At 34.9% G+C, this 22,448-nt stretch overlaps 1 protein-coding gene across 4 annotated transcripts in view; it reads right to left on the bottom strand.

Annotated features, from left to right (window-relative positions):
* Positions 1 to 22,448, bottom strand: part of LOC145263869 (ATP-citrate synthase-like) — a 238,639-nt gene that overhangs the window by 110,032 nt on the left and 106,159 nt on the right. For 2 of the 4 annotated variants that reach the window (XM_080120941.1, XM_080120942.1), the window contains exons 10-11: positions 20,020 to 20,156; positions 15,315 to 15,425 (exon numbers count right to left, since the gene is read on the bottom strand). In XM_080120941.1, the coding sequence (XP_079977067.1) occupies positions 15,315 to 15,425; positions 20,020 to 20,156 (248 nt within the window). The remainder of the gene's footprint in view (positions 1 to 15,314; positions 15,426 to 20,019; positions 20,157 to 22,448) is intronic. The other 2 variants (XM_080120943.1, XM_080120944.1) reach the window with 1 other exon arrangement.

Raw genomic sequence — 22,448 nt, 5'->3', positions numbered from 1 at the left:
TCCAGAAAAAAAAACTCGAATAAACCTAGAACCCCATCTTCCAACGTAGACCCCTACTACCATGTCTCCTTCTCCAACATCAGGGGTCTACGTTCCAACCTTCCAGAGGTTGAAACCCAATTACAGGAGACGAAACCGGACATATTCTTTCTAAGCGAAACTGGAATAGGGCCGACCACTTCCCTAGATGAGTTCATAATTAAAGGATACTCTAACTTAACATCTAAATCTGACCCCCAAGACCGCCATGGGCATAGAATATGTGCCTACATTAAAGATGGCTTCCCATGTGGCAGGGATATCTCTAGAGAAGACCCTAATTTACCTTATATGTGCTTCCGGGTTGCACTTGCTTACACCACTGCATTTATAATTGCCCTGTATTGCCCCTACAACAGTGGGGTTACTATCTTTAAGAGCATATCTGAGAAAATAGACCACATCCTGTCTGCACACCCCTCGGCTAACATCCACATCTGTGGTGACTTCAACGTCCATAACGTGGAATGGTGCTAACCCACTCAAATAAGATAGACAATGAGGGGAGGTTCTGTCATGATTTTGCCATTGCTTATGACCTCACTCAGATTGTTCGCGAGCCCACCCATGTGCCTGATACTACAGGTCAGTATGCAAGCCTTCTAGACCTTTTTCTCTCCACTTCCCCTGAGCTATGTTCATGTTCCATTCTTTCTCCTCTAGGACCCTCCGACCACTCCGTCGTATCAGTTAAGATAAAAATGAAATGAAATAAGTCCCCAGACGTACCTCTCCACCGTACTGTATACCAATACTCTATGGCTGACTGGGATAGCTTCCGTACATTCATATCTGATCTACCTCTGTATTCGATGTTTAAAAAGGATGTGTCCTCTATAGTATCAGACCTGATTAAATGGTTAATTGTAGGCATAGACCGATTCATACTATCTAAAAAATTCTAACAAAAACCTAACACCCAGCCATGGTTCTCCCCAGAATGTGCTGCTACCATCGCGCACAGAAATCACTTTTCTCATAGCTACCAACGTAATAGATGCACTGAGAATAAAGCTGCTTTCAGGAACGCCAGCAACCACTGAAAAAGAGTAATAAAAAATGCAAGAGAGCTATATGCTCAGTCCGTTAAATCCAAAGTAGCTGATCAGCGGCTGGGTTCCTACCAGTTTTGGCAAATAACAAATAGGATCCTGAACAGAAGTGTGCGTTCTATCCCAACCATTATCAATGGACCTGAGGTCATCTCGTCAGCATCAGACAAGGCCAAACTATTTGCAAAGAACTTTGCAGCTATTCTACCCTATGCGACGAAGGCCATTCACCTCCCTGTATTTCCTCCTGTAACACAGAACATGCTAGGTAACATACAAATATCTGTGCATGAGGTCGCCAAGCTAATCAAGAACCTTGATTTCAGTAAAGCAACTGGCCCTGACGGCATCCTAATTATAGTGTTAAAAAGCTTCAACCAGAACTTGCTCCCATACTTATGAAACTGTTTAAGCGTTGCCTTAAGGAGAAGTGCTTTCCAACACCCTGGAAAACCTCATCAGTATGTCCTGTATTTAAGAACTCAGGTGAAAAGTCATCTCCCTCTCAGTACAGACCAATAAGTCTCATATGTGTCATGAGTAAGTTGTTGGAATCCATATTAAATAGAGAAATAGTCAACCACCTCAGCAGAAATAACCTTCTTAGTGACATGCAATATGGTTTCCGTTCTGCAAGATCTACAGCAGATGTGCTAACGGTTATATCTCATAGGATTAGTGGATTAGTGAATCTCTTGACAAAGGCTTCCTTTCTAGGGCAATTGCTCTTGACATATCAAAGGCCTTCGACAAAGTATGGCATAAAGGCCTACTTCACAAGATTTCCAGCTACGGTATAACTGGAAATGTTTTCTCTATCATTAAATCATTTCTCTCTGATAGGCTCATAAGAGTAGTGGTCGATGGACAAAAATCAGAAGCCATATTAATGCTGGAGTTCCTCAAGGGTCCATCCTGGGCCCAACTCTCTTCCTGATCTACATCAATGATCTCCCTAAACACATACTTAAATCATTCGTTGACATCTATGTTGATGACACAAACATCTACGGCAACACATCAAAGGCTGTAAATGACAAAGTTCTCTCTGATTCTCTCTCCTCTGATCTCGAGCGTGTGGTTCAGTAGGGGAAGACGTGGCTGGTTACCTTTAATGCATCTAAAACCAAGCTCCTATCTTTACATCATCAACGCTCTGATCCCCATCTGGCTACAACTGAAATGGATGGCTCTCGTCTAGGAGAAGCCCCATGTTTTGACAAGCTTTTGGGCTTGACCTTTACTCCTGATCTGAAATGGAACACGTACATCAAGTCTATTGCCAAGGTCGCTGGAAAGATGGTGGGATCCTTCTACCGCTCCAGAAGATATCTCACTACTGATGCAATTCTCTATCTATATAAAAGACAAGTACGTCCAAGGACGGAATACTGTTGCCATATCTGGGGGAGGAACTGCTAAAAAAAGCCTATCCTGCCTTGACAGAGTACAAAATAGACTTCATGGCTTAGTGGGGGATGTCCTTTTCTCTTCCCTGCAATCTCTCTCCCACAGAAGAGACGTTGCGAGCCTATCTTTGTTTTATCGTTATTTCTATGGCAGGTGCTCGTCTGAACCCCAATCTCTGGTCCCTCCTCGCCAATCTTTTACGAAAAACACCAGTCTAGCTGAAACCACTGTCAAAAATTTTCCCCACTCTTTATGTGCCTAAATCAAAATAGATTCCATGAACAAAGCTTCTTTCTTAGAACTGCACGCCTGTAGAACTCCGTCTGCCTGCTTCCTACCTGACTACAACCTGGATGTCTTCAAGTCCAACGTAAACAAATTCCTGATGAACCGCCCCCTTAAGTAGACACTTTTATTAAATCCCCACACTAACGTATTGTACATGCAATAATCCTTATCCCTGAGTGGCTTCCGGGCCTTGATAAGAGGTGATCACCTTGTAAAAAAAAAAAAAAAAATACCTTGCAGATTTCCCGAGTTTAACAAGATACACCGGAAGGTCTGAGGTCACATTGATCAAAATATTGGGAAAATAACAGTCAAGATGAGAACAGTAGTCTGAATAATCCAAACACGAATTATTAATCCTCAGCTTAAAAATTCAGAAACTCAAAAAAAAAATTAGCCAATTTTTTTCTACTTCGTTATTGTAGCAAAATCCGAAAATTAAAATATTGAATTTCAAGTAAAACCAATGGTATCTACTGAATTGTCTTGTCACAGTAATAAACATATCCAAAAATTACAAAAAACGATAAGATAGAAAATAGTTTTCAAAGAAAATTAGCGAATATTAAGTTTTGCTAAATTGGCCAAAGATTTTCAGAAAAGATTTACCTCCCTTTTACTACAATTGGAACCCTCCAGTTTCTTTTTTTTTTTTTTTTTGCAAAACTCAATTTTTTGCTAATTGTTTTCAAAAATTATTTTTCTTAATTAATTTTCTACCTTATCGTTCTTCATAATTTTTGGATATTTTCATTACTGTGACAAGACAATTTAGTAGATACCATTGATTTCACTTGAAAATCAGTTTTTCAATTATTGGATTTCGCTACAATAACAAAGAAGAACCTTCTATTTTTTTAGCCAATCACAAACCATTACATTTCATATGGAAAGTCGAAAATGGATCATGGGTTTACTTTTGATATTTCTTCCCCTACTTTGTCTTTTAGTCCTCACATTCCATGAGCTATGTTTCTGACAAAGGGGTAAGAATTTCTGTTTTCTGAGTCAGCTATTGTTTCGAGTGAGTGGTATGTGGTGAGTTTCAACCCTCTCATAGTATACTTCATCATTTAACTGTCAATCTATCCATCTCACTAATCCTTATCCTCAAGTAGTTTTTGGTCTTGATAAATGATGACTGGTTGATGATAAATATTTGTCCTTGATGTTTATTGGTCTCATAATTTCTGTTGCTTCCTTAGTTGATTTGGTTTGTCGGTTTTGTTCTCATCTAGAATTCGACTTAATTAAAAAATAGAAAATACAAATCTTTATGCTGTATGTACCCGTCCTGAAACGAAGATGTCATAGTCCAAAAATTATGTAAATTGATCAAGTAGTTTTTTATATATATAGAAAATCATTAATAATATAAATAAAATGAACTCATTTTTTCCCGTCGGATTTTGACCTTAATAGGATTAAAAATCAAGATATTTCATGCAAATATAATATGTACAAACGGCAGAACAATATCTGAGGTGTGTTATAGGCTTATTATTTCTCAAATTCCTCGATAATCTTAGATTTCTATACTTTTTCTGCTGAGAAGTCACGGCCAAAATCGGTTAAGATCAATGGAAGTGGTAAAATATTTTCTCTCTAATAAATTCCTCCTCCCCCTGCCACCACTTAACACCGTTTGCGTTTGGGGATCGTTCACAAGGAACAGTTGAGAAGAGAACACCGGTTTGGCTTCGTAGTTCTTTCATGTGAAGTTATTTAAAATCACTAAACTAAGCTGCAGTGCTCTGTGGCGTAGTGGTTAGCGTGCTGGACAATTCACATTATATTTTCACGTTCGCGCCGACCTACCGTAGTCATTTTTTTTTTTTTTGTTCCTAAACAACTGGAATAGACTTTTCTTGGTGGCCGAACTGTTAATGTTGCAGATGTTTTTTTGTTTTTTTTTCACACTTTATTTTCCTACTTTTACTCATGACTCCGGGTTTGATCCTTCCTACTTACCTAACATAACATTTTTTAAAACTCCCCCCCCCCTTCCGTCCCGGAAACAAACACTCGGGCAACGCCGGGTACCCCCGCTAGTTAATAATAAATTGTATCCATTACAAGGCCAATCTGGATCTCGATAGTTTAAATTATTGTCACAGACTGCATATGAACGCATGGGGAAAATATCAGCAGGAGATGCAAGACATCGGGCTTGCAAGGATATCAGCAGCCGTAGCCGAACAAAAGCACATATGCAAATTAGGAAGCTGGCGCAACAAGAAAAAGAAAAAAAGGGGACCACGTGGTTGGGAAAAAAAAAAAACATGGTTGAAAAAGATGGACACATAGAGTCAAAGATGAGAAATGGCTGTCTATGGGCGGCGTGTAGTGGAGCAGAAAGAAAAACACTGCCAGGGGAGATAGACATGCAGCCCCATAGTGGCAGTGAAAGACTTTTTAAGCTGGTGTAGAGACGGGGGGGGGGGAACTGTAATAAACGACTTATGTTAAAAAAGAAAGAAAAGCTAAGTTGTATTTATTTATTTTTGTTTGTTCCTTTTCAACAGTGCCGAGAGAGAGGAAGGTTTGAACTGTAACAAACACAGTTTGAGCATAACAGACACATTACATTTAGTCGTCTTTCTCTTATTTCTAAAATGTAGCGTATCGAAAACATAATGTACCACTTCATAATAAAATTCGATTTTCTAAGTTAAAAAAAAAAAAAATAAAAAATAACCTACTTGATCAATTTACATGATTCTTGGAATATGACAGCTTTGTTCTGTAACAGTTATGTACAGGATAAAGATTTGTCTATTTTTTATATTTTTTAATTAAGTTGAATTCTAAACAAGAACTGGTTGTTTTCCTAAAAATAAAAGTTGCGAGTTATATATTTGCTGAAACACAAAACATATCATAAAAAAAATCATTGATTGGCTTAGTCTATCAATTTTATGGCATTTTTTTTTTTTTTTTTTTTTTTACACAGTGATCACCACTTATCAAGGCCCAGAAGCCACTCAGGGATAAGGGTTATTGCAAGTACATTACGTTAGTGTGGAGATTTGATGAAGTGTTTACTTAAGGGGGCGGTTCATTAGGTAATTGTTAACATTGGACTTGAAGACATCCAAGTTGTAGTCCAGTGGGAAGTAGGCAGACAGAACAGAGTTCCACAGGCATGCAGTTCTAAGAAAGAAGCTTTGTTCATGGAATCCGCGTTTTGATTTAGGCACAGATATAGAGTGGGGGGAAATTTTTCACAGTGGATTCAGCTAGACGGGTGTTTTTCGTGAAAGATTGGCGAGGGGGAACCAGAGATTGGAGTTCAGATGAGCACCTGCCATAGAAATAACGATAAAACAAGGATAGGCTCGCAACGTCTCTTCTGTGGGAGAGAGGTTGCAGGGTAGAGAAAAGGGCATCCCCCACTAAGCCACAAAGTCTATTTTGTACTCTGTCAAGGCAGGATAGGCTTTTTTTAGCAGCTCCTGCCCAGATATGGCAACAGTATTCCATCCTTGGACGTACTTGTCTTTTATATAGATAGAGAATTGCATTTGTATTATTTAATCCATATTAATCAGTCACCAACTCTGAAGAAAACTTAAGAATCTTTTATTTTCTTGTCACTAAATGGCACTTAAATTTATAAGACTTAACCTCCAACAAGTAGGTTATCTTTTTGGTCAAGTTTGTCTGAGTACAGACCAGCATCCACATTATTTGATCAATCATCACGCATGGTGAAAATACGGGTCGAAGTCCAATTTAGAACCGATTTAATTTGGGGGATATCTAGGTCAAGTTCATGGAACTGTTCATTGTAAAAACTCACTAGTTGGCCCATATTATAACCAGTGAAGTCCTGCACCTTATATAACCTTAACTTTGATAAGGTTCAGTTATGGTCCAAATTTGGATGAAATTTCAACTTCTCATTTTTTTCTAAATTTGTTGTATAAATCAGGTGTTTTTTGATAACAGTAACCAATATTTCAGTGTAAATAGTTTTTTTGGTTTTTTCAAAGGAGTCACCACTTATCAAGGCACATAGGCCACTCGATAAAGGTTAATGAGTGTATGGTAGTCAATGGGACAATATCGTAACTATTGTTAGTAGTGGAAATTTGGTAAATTGGATTACTTAAGGAAACGGCTCATCAAGAACTTGTTTATGTTTGACTTGAAGACAATCAGATTTTTCCTATTTACAGTGCCTCCCCACGGAACAGAGTTAGACACCAGAGTCGTTTTTTAACGTGGAGAAAGGGAACAAAAATAAAAATTGTCTCAGTCATGAAGGATTTCTCCTCCACTAACAGAGAACAAGAAATTGAAGTGCAGCATCTGAAGGATAGATACTACACTGTGATCTTGTCCCGGCGGCCATCAGATTGTAGTCAGCTACAAAGCAGGCAAACGGAAGACAGTTCCACAGTTGTGCAGTTCCAAGAAAGAAGCTTTGTTCATGGAATCTACGTTTAGGTTTAGGCACAGATTAAGTGCGTGGAAAATTATTGATAGTGTTTTCAGCTAGACGAGTGTTTCTCGTGAAAGTTTGGCGAGGGGGGACGATAGATTGGAACTAAATTGGATTACTTAAGGGAACGGCTCATCAAGAACTTGTTTACATTGGACTTGAAGACAACCATATTGTAGTCAGCTGGAAAGCAGGAAAACAGAAGACAGTTCCACAGGCGGGCAGTTCTAAGAAAGAAGCTTTGTTTATGGAATTCACATTTAGGATTAGGCGCAGATAAAGAGTGGGGGAAAATATTGATGGTGGTTTCAGTTAAGAGTGCTTTTCATAAAAGTTTGGCAAAAGGGGACCATAGATTGGAGCTGAGACAAGCACTTGCCATGAAAATAAGGATACTATCAATATTTTTATGGCAAAAATTTAGGAATTTTTCAAACATTATGGAAAAGTAAAGTTCAAATAAAATGTTGTCCCATCTATACATTGTCAGTCGGAGGTATTTACACTCATAACTGTTTTTTTGTTTTCGTAAGGCTTCAAAGAAACAGAAATTGCAAGAATATCTATTAATTGAATTTTAATACTTATAGTTAAAATTAATTGAATTTTAATACTTATTGTTAAAATTAATTGAATTTTAATACTTATTGTTAAAATTAATTGAATTTTAATACTTATTGTTAAAATTTCACAAAATAAAAATATAAGATATCTGAATTTTTTTCCCAAAGAATTCCCCCTTCTTTTTTACAAAACTAAATTAAAGTAAATACAGCCCACATAAAAACCGTTTATGCCTAGCAACTGTATTCCAAAATTCATCATAATTGGTTAGCTCAGGAGTTAATCCTGTACATACAAATATGTAAACATATACACATACATAATTTTATGTGCTCATCAACGTTTTGTCTTTATTTCAAGACTTCCTCTGGATGAAGGAGATTAAGAAAACAAAAACATTAGTACAAAAATTGGAAAATTTTTCTCATGTGCAAAGTGTGATGCTGTTCTATTTCAGAATCGGAAAAAGACATTGGAAATTCAAAAAAAAAAAAGGGGGAGCTTGCGTTGTTAAAGAGAGGGTAATTTTTAATAACGTCATATAGTCATTGATATGTTTTTAAAAGATATGAATGCAGTTAATATTCTTTCTGGAAAACATATGTCTATTAAAATTCAAATATAGGTGTGAAATGAAATGAATGTGTTTTTGTCATGTAATTTGTTGATTGAGATTCTATGTATTAATTATTACAGGAGGTGTTTCTATGGTGTGAGAGGGTAAACCTGTGTCTACAGTTAAATCATTTTCTTTTAATATAAATTTACTTATTAATGGCGCTACATTATAGAAACCTCCACATTTTGTAATTGTGCTTGAATTTGCAATAAGTAGCAATACACACAGACAGAAAAAACGCTTTAGATAATCACAGATTTCAAGGTAGTTCTACTAAAATAGCCATATTTTTTAAACCAAAGCACTTCAAGTCTTCAAATTACTACTGTTTTGTTCGGAAATGAATATACTTTCAAATGAATTAATAAATATGAATGTACATTATATATTTTAAGAGTTTTAAGCAAATAAAGTGATAAAAATGTGAATGTCATAAAATGGCGTTTTCAGTAAGGTTTTGAAATACCCTCCCTAATTTCTAAAGGCCCATACTGTGATTGTATGAAGAATTTCGTCATGAAATTTGGGAAACATACTGTCAAGTGTCCGAAATATTTTTGACCATTTCTTTTTTTTTTTATTACATTTTCACCACAAACAAGGTGCATTACCACTTTGGTGTAGGGGGCTACTATCAGGGGCAGCAACTACTGGGGCACTATGTTGGGATTTGGGCAGCAAGATGTCGGTTCACGTTGCACTTGAACTTCTGCATGTCAGTACAGTTGGGGAAGCAGGAACTTGGAATGGAATTCCAGAGTCTAGCGGTTCTGGGGAAGAAACTAATGGAGTAGAAAGATCTTTTACATCTAGAGATCTCTACTGTGTGGGGATGGGATTTAGCTGCCTGTCGGGTTTGTCGAGGATGTCTACGTCGTGGGGGCACAAGTGTCTGCAGTTCGTCAGAGCATTCACCATTAAAATACTTGTAGAACAGGCAGAGAGATGCAACGTTTCGTCGATGAGACAGAGGCTGAAGCTTAGATGCCAGTTCAGGGCCTATCAGATTGGTGACTCTTTTTTTAACCTTGTCTAGGAGCGAGAGACTAGTAGCAGATGCACCAGCCCAAATGTGACAACAATACTCCATACATGGGCGAATGGTGGCCTTATAGAGGTACAGGATACCTCCAGGTGTTAATAGTTTTCTGGCACGGTAGAGAGAGCCTACCTTTTTCGCAGCGGCCCTGGCAATGTTTTCAATATAATTGTTCCAACTCATGTTTCCTGTGAACGTTAGGCCAAGCAGTTTGAAAGATGTACTCTCAGACAGGGAATCACTTGCTATTGGTGGCAGAGAAGGTTTCTTGTAATTATTGAAGGAAACCAGTTTAGTCTTGGCAGCATTGAATGTGACCATCCATTTATGTCCCCATTCCACTACAGATTGGAGGTCATCCTCTAGTGTTTTTGCCATTTCTTTAGATATGTGTTCATTTGTTTTCCTGTCATGCCTGTTATAGAGTGTAGTGTCATCAGCATATATACCCATCTCAGAGGCAGTTTTGTCGGGGAGGTCATTAATAAATATTAGGAACAATAGAGGTTCAAGGATAGATCCCTGAGGCACTCCCGCATTTATATCATACTGTTTAGACGTACGACCATCGAGGATAACCTGGATTTTTCTCTTATCTAAGAAGGATTTAATTATGTTAAGTATTCTACCAGTGATACCGTATGATTTAATTTTCCTGAGGAGACCCTTGTGCCATACCCTGTCAAAAGCCTTAGATATATCTAGAGCTACCGCTCTGCCCTCCCCCGCTTTGTCCAGTGAATGGTATATACGTTTAGAGATTACAGTGAGGATGTCAGCTGTGGAACGGGCATGTCTAAATCCATATTGTTTGTCAGTCAGAAGTTTAGCATCTGTAAGTTGCGATACTAGAGCATGGTTAATTATGGTCTCAAATATTTTGGCGAAAAGTGGGAGGAGGCTAACGGGGCCATAATTTGATGGGTCGGTTCTTTCGCCAGAATTTTTGAATATTGGTACCACAGAAGCAGTTTTCCAACAGCCCGGAAAGCATGATTCATTAAGGCATTTGTTGTAGAGTTTGGAGAGAACTGGGGCTACTTCGGCTGAGCACTTTTTTAATAGCACAGCTGGGATGAGATCAGGTCCACATGCTTTTGAAGTGTCAATGTTTTTTATGATAGTATGTACCTGAGCAGGGGTAATTTTTAGATCGTCTAGCATGGCGTCTGTCTGCAAAGGAAAGTCAGGCAGGGGGTGGTTGGTAGGGTCCAGTGTGGAGTTCGAGGCAAACCGGCTGGCAAGCATATTAGTCTTGTCGGTTGCTGAGCAAACAACCTCATGATTGTTGGTTAGCGGGGGAATTGTTGATTGCTCATTATTTACTACACTGTTGTAGAGATTTCCTAATTTTTGTGCTTCGATGCGTTTTTTAGTAGTTTCAGTAAATTCTTTCTTAATGTTACTTCTAGCTTCTGTTTGTTTGAACTGGACTTATGTCGGTTAAATCTGCAGTATGCTTGCTGCCTTTGAGCAATGGCAGTTGCGCAAGTCGAAGTAAACCATTGGGGAGAGTGGGGCTTGCTATAAAATTTCCGCATGGGAACATGTGCTTCCATTGCTGTTTTGAACCATTCAGTGGTCTCATTTGCGCACTGTTCAGCAGGAAGAGAAAAAATATTCCCCATGGGGTATCTCTGATAAGATCTCTGATGGCTTCCCAGTCAGCCTTTTTATAATATCTCTTTGTTTTGAGCACTGGCTCTTCAGTTTTGGGTCTAGAATTTAGGGCGATTTCTACCATTATCACTGCACGGTCAGCGTTCCCGAGTGGGCTGTCAGCATTTGTTGTACAATCCTCGGGAACTGTAGTCAGAAATAGATCTAGAAGTGATGCTTGTTGTTCTTGCTGGTCAGGGAAACGGGTTAGAAACGTAACAATTTGTGATAGGGAGTGAGATATAGCAAAACTATGTGTTGTGCTGCCCGCTGCATCTGTGTGAGTAGAGAATCCAAGCCAGTTTTTCTGGTGAGCATTGAAGTCACCAAATACATGTACCTGTGCGCTAGTGTCAAAGGAAAGTGCTGTGTCTATGCTGTCAGAGACTTTGTTTATTATGGTGCAGTCCTGGGTCAAGGGAGAGCGGTAGAGAAAATAAAAGTAGCTAATGTTGTGTTGTATGTTTAGTCTAAAGCACATAAAGGCTTGATCTTTCGTTTCTAGGTTTGTTTCTCTAGTCAGGGGGAGGGTGTTACGAATGTAGACTCCAAGTCCGTGCATATATCTGTCAGAGTCCTTACGGCAGAGTTCTTTTTTTTTTGTGTTAAAAATAAGACTTTAATATGACGAGTATCGAACATTTTGAAAAAAAATTTCTTTGGACACCCACTAGTAAGTAAATCAATCTTTTTACTATCTTTATCAATCAAAAGTATTATTGTATGTTGAGTAGGACCGAGGTAATTGATAATAATTTAAAAGGACCTACCCCCCAAAAAACGTTTCTAATTCTCGAATTTGGACAAATGAAGTTAATATTAGCAGCAGCAGCTGTAGCATTAGTAATAGCACAGTGTAAACAACACGCGTTCTTTAATTTTTATTCATATGAAAATAAATGTAGTAACTTATCTTTCTTTTGATAACATTTATTTGTTGTTTTTTTGACGACTTTTTCGAATCTATGTGTATAGTAACAAACCCTAAAAATCTATATCAATATTCATTAAATTTTAAAAGCAGTTAGAAAACACATCAAACTACAATTAAGAAGCTTTTTATTTTGTTATTTCTTTTTTCTACTTATTAAGCGAAAGGTATTTTTATGACCTGCTCCAGCGTATGGAACAACCTCGAAAATAGAAATCAACAAATTTATGGAATTTTCTTAAAAATTTTGTAATTAAATTAAAATTAAATATAACTTTTGCTGACTTATTTAACTGTCAAATACACACACTATATATATATATATATATATATATATATATATATATATATATATATATATATATATATATATATACACACACTTTCTGTAAGATATTTATTTGAAATTGAAACAGCATTTTGCAGTTAAGACAATAAAACAAAAATGAAGTAACGGTTCGTATTCCAATCCACAGAGATACGAAAAAGTTGTCGAAAACAAATTTTATCAAAGGCAAGATAAGTTACTTTTCTACCTAACCGGATACTTTTTATTTTTTATTTATTTATTTATTTATTTTAATGTAAAATGTTTATTCAGTTCTACAAGTACTTTAATGGTGAATCTGAAAGATTTCAAAATAAGAAATGAAACAAAATGGTGAATGAAACCCACCCAATAAATGTTACCGTGACATTTATTAGTGGATTTCATTCACCATTTTGTTTCATTTCTTACTTTGGATTATCATGACTTGAAAAATGTAAATAGAAATTGTGGCCATATTTTCTTTTCGGGTAGCGCTGAATATTACCTACTTTTCGAAGAAAATAAATATTTTACATTAAATAAAAACAGTAAAAACTTGTTCAGTTAGGTAGAAAAGTAACTTATCTTGCTTAATGCTTTGCATAACATTATATATCTATATATATATATATATATATATACACACACACATTTTTTTTTGGACATAAGTTTACATATTTAATAGTAATGTGATATTCCAAATTTAATCCATCACATTTTCAAAAGCCAATAATTATGAACCACTAACAGTAAATATGAGTGAGGAATGCTCTCTTTGAAAAAAAAGCTCTCTTAACCTCACCTCTAACCCCAGTTATGAGTGGCAAGTCTCCTCCAAAAAACACTCTTTAACCCTAACAATAACACTAAGTTCGAGTGGCAACCCCCCCCCAAACAAAATACATCGATAAGCCACATACAAGCGTCTAAAACAAACAAACAATAAACAGATCCTTCCTTAAAGAAAAATGCCCATGATTTATCTCCCATAAAAATTAACTGTCCTAAAATGCTAGAATAGCCTGGAAATGATGAATTATTTTACATTAAATTTTTGTGAAACTAACTGCCCCCCCCCTCTAATATTGTTTTTGTTGTTTTTGTTCCTGTCAAGTCTTCAGTATGTTCACACACAATTTTCCTTAGCCCTACAATTAATTCAAAGTCCGAATGGCAACCCTCCCCATATTCTCATTGCATAGAAACCCTCTTAAAACCACATATAATTGTCTTGACAAAACAAAAAGCATACAGGATTTATCTCCCATAAAAAACCTAGTTAACTGCCCTAAAATGCTAGAATGACCACTAATGGGGAATTATTTTACATTAAATTCCAAAATAATTTGTTTATCTTTCATGGCATTTCATACATAATTGCCTAAAAAGGTAGAATCACATTTTGGAGGGGTGGTCAGAAGGGGTTGGGTGAGGTTAAACAGTAGGTGTTAATCTACAATAATACCAAAGAAATATTGCAATATATTCATTTTTAAATGGTCCTATGTTTAGATTAAAGTTTTTTGTACGTAAAGCACATTACAATTCAACTTTGAGTTCTCCAACTTCTTTTCTGTTTATGGGTACATGGCATTTTTAAGGAATTGCAGTATATTTATGCACATTTACTGCAGATTATTTGGAAACCATGCACTTTTGGAGATTTTCAGTTGCATATTCTGATTCCTTGTACAAAAATACACTTATACGGTAAATTTTATTGCTTAGTCTTGTGTTTTAACAAAGTTATGACATTTTTACTGAAAAAGTAGTGTAAAAAATGTGACAAAGCGCATATGGTCTTAAAGAGGGAAAAATATCCAAACGTATCAGACATAAAAAATAGTCATAACTTCCTTGATTTTAATTGGATTTAAAAAATTTAAAAAGATTATTTTTTAGCTCATCAAACTCTATGTATACCAATATTGAAATATTTTAAGCTATTTCAATTTTTTTCCTATGTATTGCTACAATAAGCACTGATTCAAGAAGTCTACGGCGCGGTTTATTTGAAATAAATTTAACTATTTTTGCTTGTTTAAAGTCAAAGGTGCGATTATGCTGCAATGAATGAGAGAAAAATGCACTTAGAGAATTGCTATTTTTTTTATATGCCTTTTGTGTTTATTGAGCCTTTTTTTCTAATTTACGTTGGGTTTCACCAACGGATCTATGATAGCAATTTTGGCAAGGAATAGTGTATAAATTACATAACAAAAACACACTCATTTCATTTCTGTTACACAACAATATTGGAATTTTAGCAGACATATTTTTTCCAGAGAGAATATTAACTGCATTCATATCTTTTAAAAACACTAACTATGACGTTATTAAAAATTACCCTCTCTTTACCAACGCAAGCTCCTCCCCTCCTTTTTCGAATTTGCAACGTCTATTTCCGTTTCTGAAATAGAACAGTGTCACACTTTGCACATGAAAAAAAAATTTCAAATAATTGTACTGATATTTTTGCTTTCTTAATCTCATTCATCCAGAGGAAGTATCGAAATAAAGACGAAACGTTGATGAACACATAACTTGGTTTGTTCCTTTTTATTTCTCTATAATTTTATATAAATAGATATATGCTCCAATAAGTGTCACGGATTAAAAAAGAGTTATCTCCCTTACATTCGAAACTTTTAAACATATGTAAAAGAATAAATTTAAACAAAGCCGATATCATTTTGCGCATTGTCGGGTTGATTGGAAATGCTATTTGTATTTCCAGTCAACAAAATTTACGTTACGAGTAATTTGAGTACAGAAAAAGATCAAGCTTCAAAATAGAAGGGAAGAAAGAATAGGAGATAGATATTCGTGAGCTGTCCTTCGAGCTTCAACAGAAACTATCTCCCCAATCAGAAAAGGAGAGCAAGAATGAAAAGGAGTTGCTTGTTAAGTCATCTGACGATAGGAGTCTAACATAGACAGGAAGGGATTTGCCTACCATCGTGATTTAAGAAGTCTGACTGTAACAAGCGTTTGATTTTCTCAGGGGGAGGCCCATCATCTTGAACCCGGGCGGGGTCAGTTGATGCTCTGTTAGCATGGCGACAATCTGTAGTGGGGGGAAAATGAAACTTCACCAAATTAAAGACCAGATGGTAAATTTAAAAAAAGAAAGAAATGTCAGAAATACAGATAACAAACAAATAAAAAGACACAAAAACTAATTAATATGCAACAATTACAAAGAGTTAGTTAGTTGAAAAATATGACATGCACCATTTGGAAAGGAGCAAAAGTGTAGTATCTGTTCTGATACTACACTTATTTTCTGTAATAAATCAGTAAAAGAAATATCTTTTTGGGGCTTACTCTTTTTTTTTTTATTTTGGTACCTAATCCAGAATACCACGTTTTGGGAAACTCAATTATGTACAACGTTAAAAAAAAGTGTTGTATGTAACAGCTCTTGTGTTGATGGAAAGTAAATCACGATAAACGTGTAAAGTTTATTAAGTAATAACAGATGTGTAAAGTTTAGTAATGATGTGTAATGTTTAGCAAGGACAGATGTGTAAAGTTTAGAAATGATGTGTAATGTTTAGCAAGGACAGATGTGTAAAGTTTAGAAATGATGTGTAATGTTTAGCAAGGACAGATGTGTAAAGTTTAGAAATGATGTGTAATGTTTAGCAAGTAAGGACAGATGTGTAAAGTTTAGAAATGATGTGTAAAGTTTAGCAAGCAAGGACAGATGTGTAAAGTTTAGTAATGATGTGTAATGTTTAGCAAGGACAGATGTGTAAAGTTTAGAAATGATGTGTAATGTTTAGCAAGGACAGATGTGTAAAGTTTAGAAATGATGTGTAAAGTTTAGCAAGCAAGGACAGATGTGTAAAGTTTAGAAATGATGTGTAATGTTTAGCAAGGACAGATGTGTAAAGTTTAGAAATGATGTGTAATGTTTAGCAAGTAAGGACAGATGTGTAAAGTTTAGAAATGATGTGTAAAGTTTAGCAAGCAAGGACAGATGTGTAAAGTTTAGTAATGATGTGTAATGTTTAGCAAGGACAGATGTGTAAAGTTTAGAAATGATGTGTAATGTTTAGCAAGGACAGATGTGTAAAGTTTAGTAATGATGTGTAATGTTTAGCAAGTAAGGACAGATGTGTAAAGTTTAGAAATGATGTGTAATGTTTAGCAAGGACAGATGTGTAAAGTTTAGAAATGATGTGTAATGTTTAGCAAGGACAGATGTGTAAAGTTTAGAAATGATGTGTAATGTTTAGCAAGTAAGGACAGATGTGTAAAGTTTAGAAATGATGTGTAAAGTTTAGCAAGCAAGGACAGATGTGTAAAATTTAGTAATGATGTGTAATGTTTAGCAAGGACAGATGTGTAAAGTTTAGAAATGATGTGTAATGTTTAGCAAGGACAGATGTGTAAAGTTTAGTAATGATGTGTAATGTTTAGCAAGGACAGATGTGTAAATTATAGAAATGATGTGTAATGTTTAGCAAGGACAGATGTGTAAAGTTTAGAAATGATGTGTAATGTTTAGCAAGGACAGATGTGTAAAGTTTAGAAATGATGTGTAATGTTTAGCAAGTAAGGACAGATGTGTAAAGTTTAGAAATGATGTGTAAAGTTTAGCAAGCAAGGACAGATGTGTAAAGTTTAGTAATGATGTGTAATGTTTAGCAAGGACAGATGTGTAAAGTTTAGAAATGATGTGTAATGTTTAGCAAGGACAGATGTGTAAAGTTTAGAAATGATGTGTAAAGTTTAGCAAGCAAGGACAGATGTGTAAAGTTTAGAAATGATGTGTAATGTTTAGCAAGGACAGATGTGTAAAGTTTAGAAATGATGTGTAATGTTTAGCAAGTAAGGACAGATGTGTAAAGTTTAGAAATGATGTGTAAAGTTTAGCAAGCAAGGACAGATGTGTAAAGTTTAGTAATGATGTGTAATGTTTAGCAAGGACAGATGTGTAAAGTTTAGAAATGATGTGTAATGTTTAGCAAGGACAGATGTGTAAAGTTTAGTAATGATGTGTAATGTTTAGCAAGTAAGGACAGATGTGTAAAGTTTAGAAATGATGTGTAATGTTTAGCAAGGACAGATGTGTAAAGTTTAGAAATGATGTGTAATGTTTAGCAAGGACAGATGTGTAAAGTTTAGAAATGATGTGTAATGTTTAGCAAGTAAGGACAGATGTGTAAAGTTTAGAAATGATGTGTAAAGTTTAGCAAGCAAGGACAGATGTGTAAAATTTAGTAATGATGTGTAATGTTTAGCAAGGACAGATGTGTAAAGTTTAGAAATGATGTGTAATGTTTAGCAAGGACAGATGTGTAAAGTTTAGTAATGATGTGTAATGTTTAGCAAGGACAGATGTGTAAATTATAGAAATGATGTGTAATGTTTAGCAAGGACAGATGTGTAAAGTTTAGAAATGATGTGTAATGTTTAGCAAGGACAGATGTGTAAAGTTTAGAAATGATGTGTAATGTTTAGCAAGTAAGGACAGATGTGTAAAGTTTAGAAATGATGTGTAAAGTTTAGCAAGTAAGGACAGATGTGTAAAGTTTAGAAATGATGTGTAAAGTTTAGCAAGCAAGGACAGATGTGTAAAATTTAGTAATGATGTGTAATGTTTAGCAAGGACAGATGTGTAAAGTTTAGAAATGATGTGTAATGTTTAGCAAGTAAGGACAGATGTGTAAAGTTTAGAAATGATGTGTAATGTTCAGCAAGTAAAGACAGATGTGTAAAGTTTAGAAATGATGTGTAATGTTTAGCAAGGACAGATGTGTAAAGTTTAGAAATGATGTGTAATGTTTAGCAAGGACAGATGTGTAAAATTTAGTAATGATGTGTTATGTTTAGCAAGTAAGGACAGATGTGTAAAGTTTAGTAATGATGTGTAATGTTTAGCAAGGACAGATGTGTAAAGTTTAGAAATGATGTGTAATGTTTAGCAAGGACAGATGTGTAAAATTTAGTAATGATGTGTTATGTTTAGCAAGTAAGGACAGATGTGTAAAGTTTAGAAATGATGTGTAAAGTTTAGCAAGTAAGGACAGATGTGTAAAGTTTAGAAATGATGTGTAAAGTTTAGCAAGCAAGGACAAATGTGTAAAATTTAGTAATGATGTGTAATGTTTAGCAAGGACAGATGTGTAAAGTTTAGAAATGATGTGTAATGTTTAGCAAGTAAGGACAGATGTGTAAAGTTTAGAAATGATGTGTAAAGTTTAGCAAGTAATGACAAATGTGTTAAGTTTACTAATGACAGATGTGTAATATTTTATAAGGACGTGTAAAGTTTACTAATGACAGATGTGGGAGTTTTAGTATTAATGACATATTCAATAGCAGGAAATAAATCACACATAAATTATGAATAGCAAAAGGTCATGAACATAAATGCAATGACATGTATAAGGATATAAACAAGAAAAGATGCAAACAGTTTTAAATAACGACAGAATCCGAGTGTATAATGATGTCGGGTGAATGCATTAAAGACATGCGACAAACGTATACAAAAAAATGTGTAAACTTTTTTAAAAAATGCAAATGAGGTGGAAAAAAAAGAAAACGTCAATTTGACAATTTCTAATACGACACATGCAGATGCATTCTAAACTACTTGGGAAATATACCCCGTGAATCAAGTGTAAGAGAGATACAAACAAATGTACTTAAAGGGATGGCTAGAATCTTAATATAGAACGCTTAGTTGTAATGTAATGAGATAGCGAATTAATGTCTGGCATCCAGTAGGATGTTCTATTCTCAGCTAAAACAATACAAAAAAATAAAATAAATATATATACAAGTAGTAAAAAATGGGATAAAAAATGCTCAATACGTTTGTAGAGCTGAATATGTTTTTTATTTTACAACCTCAAGATATAAACTTAATCGATTACAGTTGTTTACACAGACAGAGGAATTACCTGTTTCGTCAGATGGTGTAAGTTAAAATAAATAAAAATAAAAAATAAAGGGAATTCCTCTGTCTGTGTAAACAACTGTAATCGACTAAAATAATATCTTGAGGTTGTGGAAAAAAAAAAATATGCGTGTGTGTCTGTTCTGTAAGAACGTATTCGGTATGTAGGCAGTCAATGCAAAAAAAAAGAATACTGAAATTGAGATGAATTGCCAAACCCTCTCTCCCCCAGTGTCAGTATGTGTTTGGAGGGGTTAATGCAAAAAACAACTTTATTCTTAAACAACTCCAACTAAAGAAAGTAAAAATTAAGAGAAAGCCACCAAGCAAGGTGAAAGTTTTTCATGAAATCTAATGCCCCATAACTACCACCTTCTTGAATGTAATCATTCATGGCAAAATTAACATTTTCGGCTTTTAGCGATAACTGTTATAGGAGGGAAAAGGAAGGCAAGATAAGAGATGAAAAACTAGGAAAGAAGATAAAGCAAGAGGAAGAGAAAGAAATAAAACCCATCCAAATAGCAATGAAAAAAATAAGGAGATAAGGCCCTAGCGATTTGACAGAAATCAGCTTTTTCTTATCAAAATAAAAAAAAATTGCAGATTTGGAATAAAATGTGATGAACTCACATTCATCGTAGGCTCTACTGATTTAAGCTGAAATCCATTTTTTCTGGATTAAAAAAAAATAAAGAAAAGAAAAAAGTGGAAAATTTGCATTCCAAACGTTTTGTGTGCCTACCTTCTGCATGTTGTTTCTCTGTCATGAGACTGAGGATTGTCTTGGCGTATTCATATGTCTGCATCTCACTGGGCGCACCCGAATATTCTCCGTAGTTGGCCAGTTCGGAGGCACCACCCAGATCACAAATTGTATCTCTGAAAATTAGAATCATAAAACCGTCCTCATAAATATTCAATCTCTACATTCTATTAATTATTTCCAATCCTCTCATAATACTCTTCATCATTCAACTTCCTTCATATCCATCTTAAGCGTTATACTCGACTTTTGGCCTTGATAAGTAGTGAATTATTAAATATTCTAACAATTCTACACCAAATTTAAGTTTGACCGATCCAAAAAAAATGGACATATTCTAGAATTTCAAACTTGTGGAGCATATTACCACAGGACTGTCTTCTTGTAAACTACAACACAAACATGTTCAAATTTAATGTTAGCAAGTATTTGTTATAAATCACCCTCATGAATAAACTTTTTGTTAGCAAATTTATAATTTTCAATCCTCTCATGATATTCTTCGTCATTAAAATGGCAATTGACATTGGTGTTGGTAAATACTGACTCATTAATAACAAAAAAAATTCTAATTAAAAAATAAAATATGAAAAACTAAAGAATGAAGAAAATTAAACAACGAAAGAAAAAATTAACAAAAGAAAAAATTAAGCAACGAAAGAAAAACTTAAAGATAAAAATTAAATAAAGAATGAAAAAATTAAACAAATGAAAAAAAAATGAAGAAATAATTTTTTTCAAAATTTGAGGGGGGGGATATAAACATACACAGAATCTGCATTATATTAAGATATATAAAAACGATTTAAATCAATAATTATCAATTGATCAATTTTTTTTTTGTTTGAGTTTCATACATAATATTAAATATTATTGTAACCTAATGAAAAAATTAAATGTAAAAAGAATAATAAACCAAAAAAAATAAAAATAAAAAATAAAACAATAATTAAAAAAAAATAACTAGTTAATTATAACACTGATCAACAAATTTGTTATTTGCATTTTTTTTTAGCTGATTTAGGACAAATCTGGTTTAGGACAAATCTGGCGTGTTGAATTAAAAAATTATATTGATTTTGTTCAATCAGGTCAAGTTTCTAAGCTATGGCTACATGTCATTTTTTACAACTTTTTATATACTCCCTAGATTATAATATCTCCGATTTACAAAACAAGGTCATCTATCTTTTATTTGAGCGACTTTTATGTTACAAAATTCGTGCTGTGATTTCATTTCTCTATGGTGTGATGTTTGACCTAGAAAAGCAGACGTTGGCATTCGTTTAAGCACCTGCTTTTTTAACCGTTAAATTTCAACCATTTTTACTTCTCTGCTCTCTTAGCATCGTGGTAAGTTATCAGGCTTTCTTTTTACCGACTTCACCTCAAGGCTTCAGGTTCGAGCCTACCTACCTACCAAAACTTTTTTTTTTTCTTTTATACCTCCGAACACCCAGGCACTGCCGGGCACCCCTGCTAGTCTATAATATAAATCTCACCTGTCTGTTTAAATGTATGAATGTATGTTTTGCAAAAACTTTCGACAGAGGTGACGGATTTTCACGAGATCAGTATCATTTTGAAGCTCAACCCTTCGGACAACAAATATCGAAAAATTAATTGCTTCACCTTCAACTGGACACTTTTGTACACGGAGGGTCGTTTTTTTTTTTTTTCGCTGACATTTTTTGCAAGTCATTCAACCCTCGCTTTGACCGACGTTGCATAATAAAAGAGATTATTTCGACCGCCTGTGACGTTACAACCATGGTGGGCACATCGGTAAGACAGTTTGTTTTTTTGTTTTTTTTACACCTCTTTTTCCTCTGCCATAATATGGGTTTGAACCTGCTTACTACTAGGGGGGGGTCGGCGCTCGCAATCCCCCCCCTCCCTTTTTTTTACTCAACCAACACCCTTACACACACACCTCCACGTCACGGGTTCAAGCATGCTTGCCTATTACAACTGTTTTTTTTTTTCCTCAACACACACCTCCGGGCAACGCCGGGCACCCAGGCTAGTAGCCAATAAAAGTTACTTTGCAATCTATTTGCATCATTTTTCGGTGTTTTTAAGTAGTTTTAAATGTTTTTATTCAACATTGGAAAGTCCCATCCGCACAAGGGAAGTATTTTTTTAGCAAAGGAGGTGATTTATTTATGGTGGATGCCACTACTCCTTCCCCTTGTGCTTCAATCCCACAAAAAAAAAATTAAATTATAAATGAGAACAAAAATAGTTGAAGATTTGAATCTTTATTACAAAACTACCCGAGGTAGTTTTGTAGTAAAGGGAGGTAATTCCTGTATCCATAATACTATGCAATTCCAGAACAAAGTATTTTTATTTTATTTTCAATATTTAATATTTTAATGGTATTTTTATTAACATGTAAAAATATT

Source organism: Euprymna scolopes, chromosome 39 (genome assembly GCF_053919585.1).
Source record: "Euprymna scolopes isolate OS-2025 chromosome 39, ASM5391958v1, whole genome shotgun sequence".
NCBI lineage: Eukaryota > Metazoa > Mollusca > Cephalopoda > Sepiida > Sepiolidae > Euprymna > Euprymna scolopes.
The sequence above is the reverse complement of the archived record's forward strand: the minus strand, read 5'-3'. Positions and strand labels throughout refer to the sequence as shown.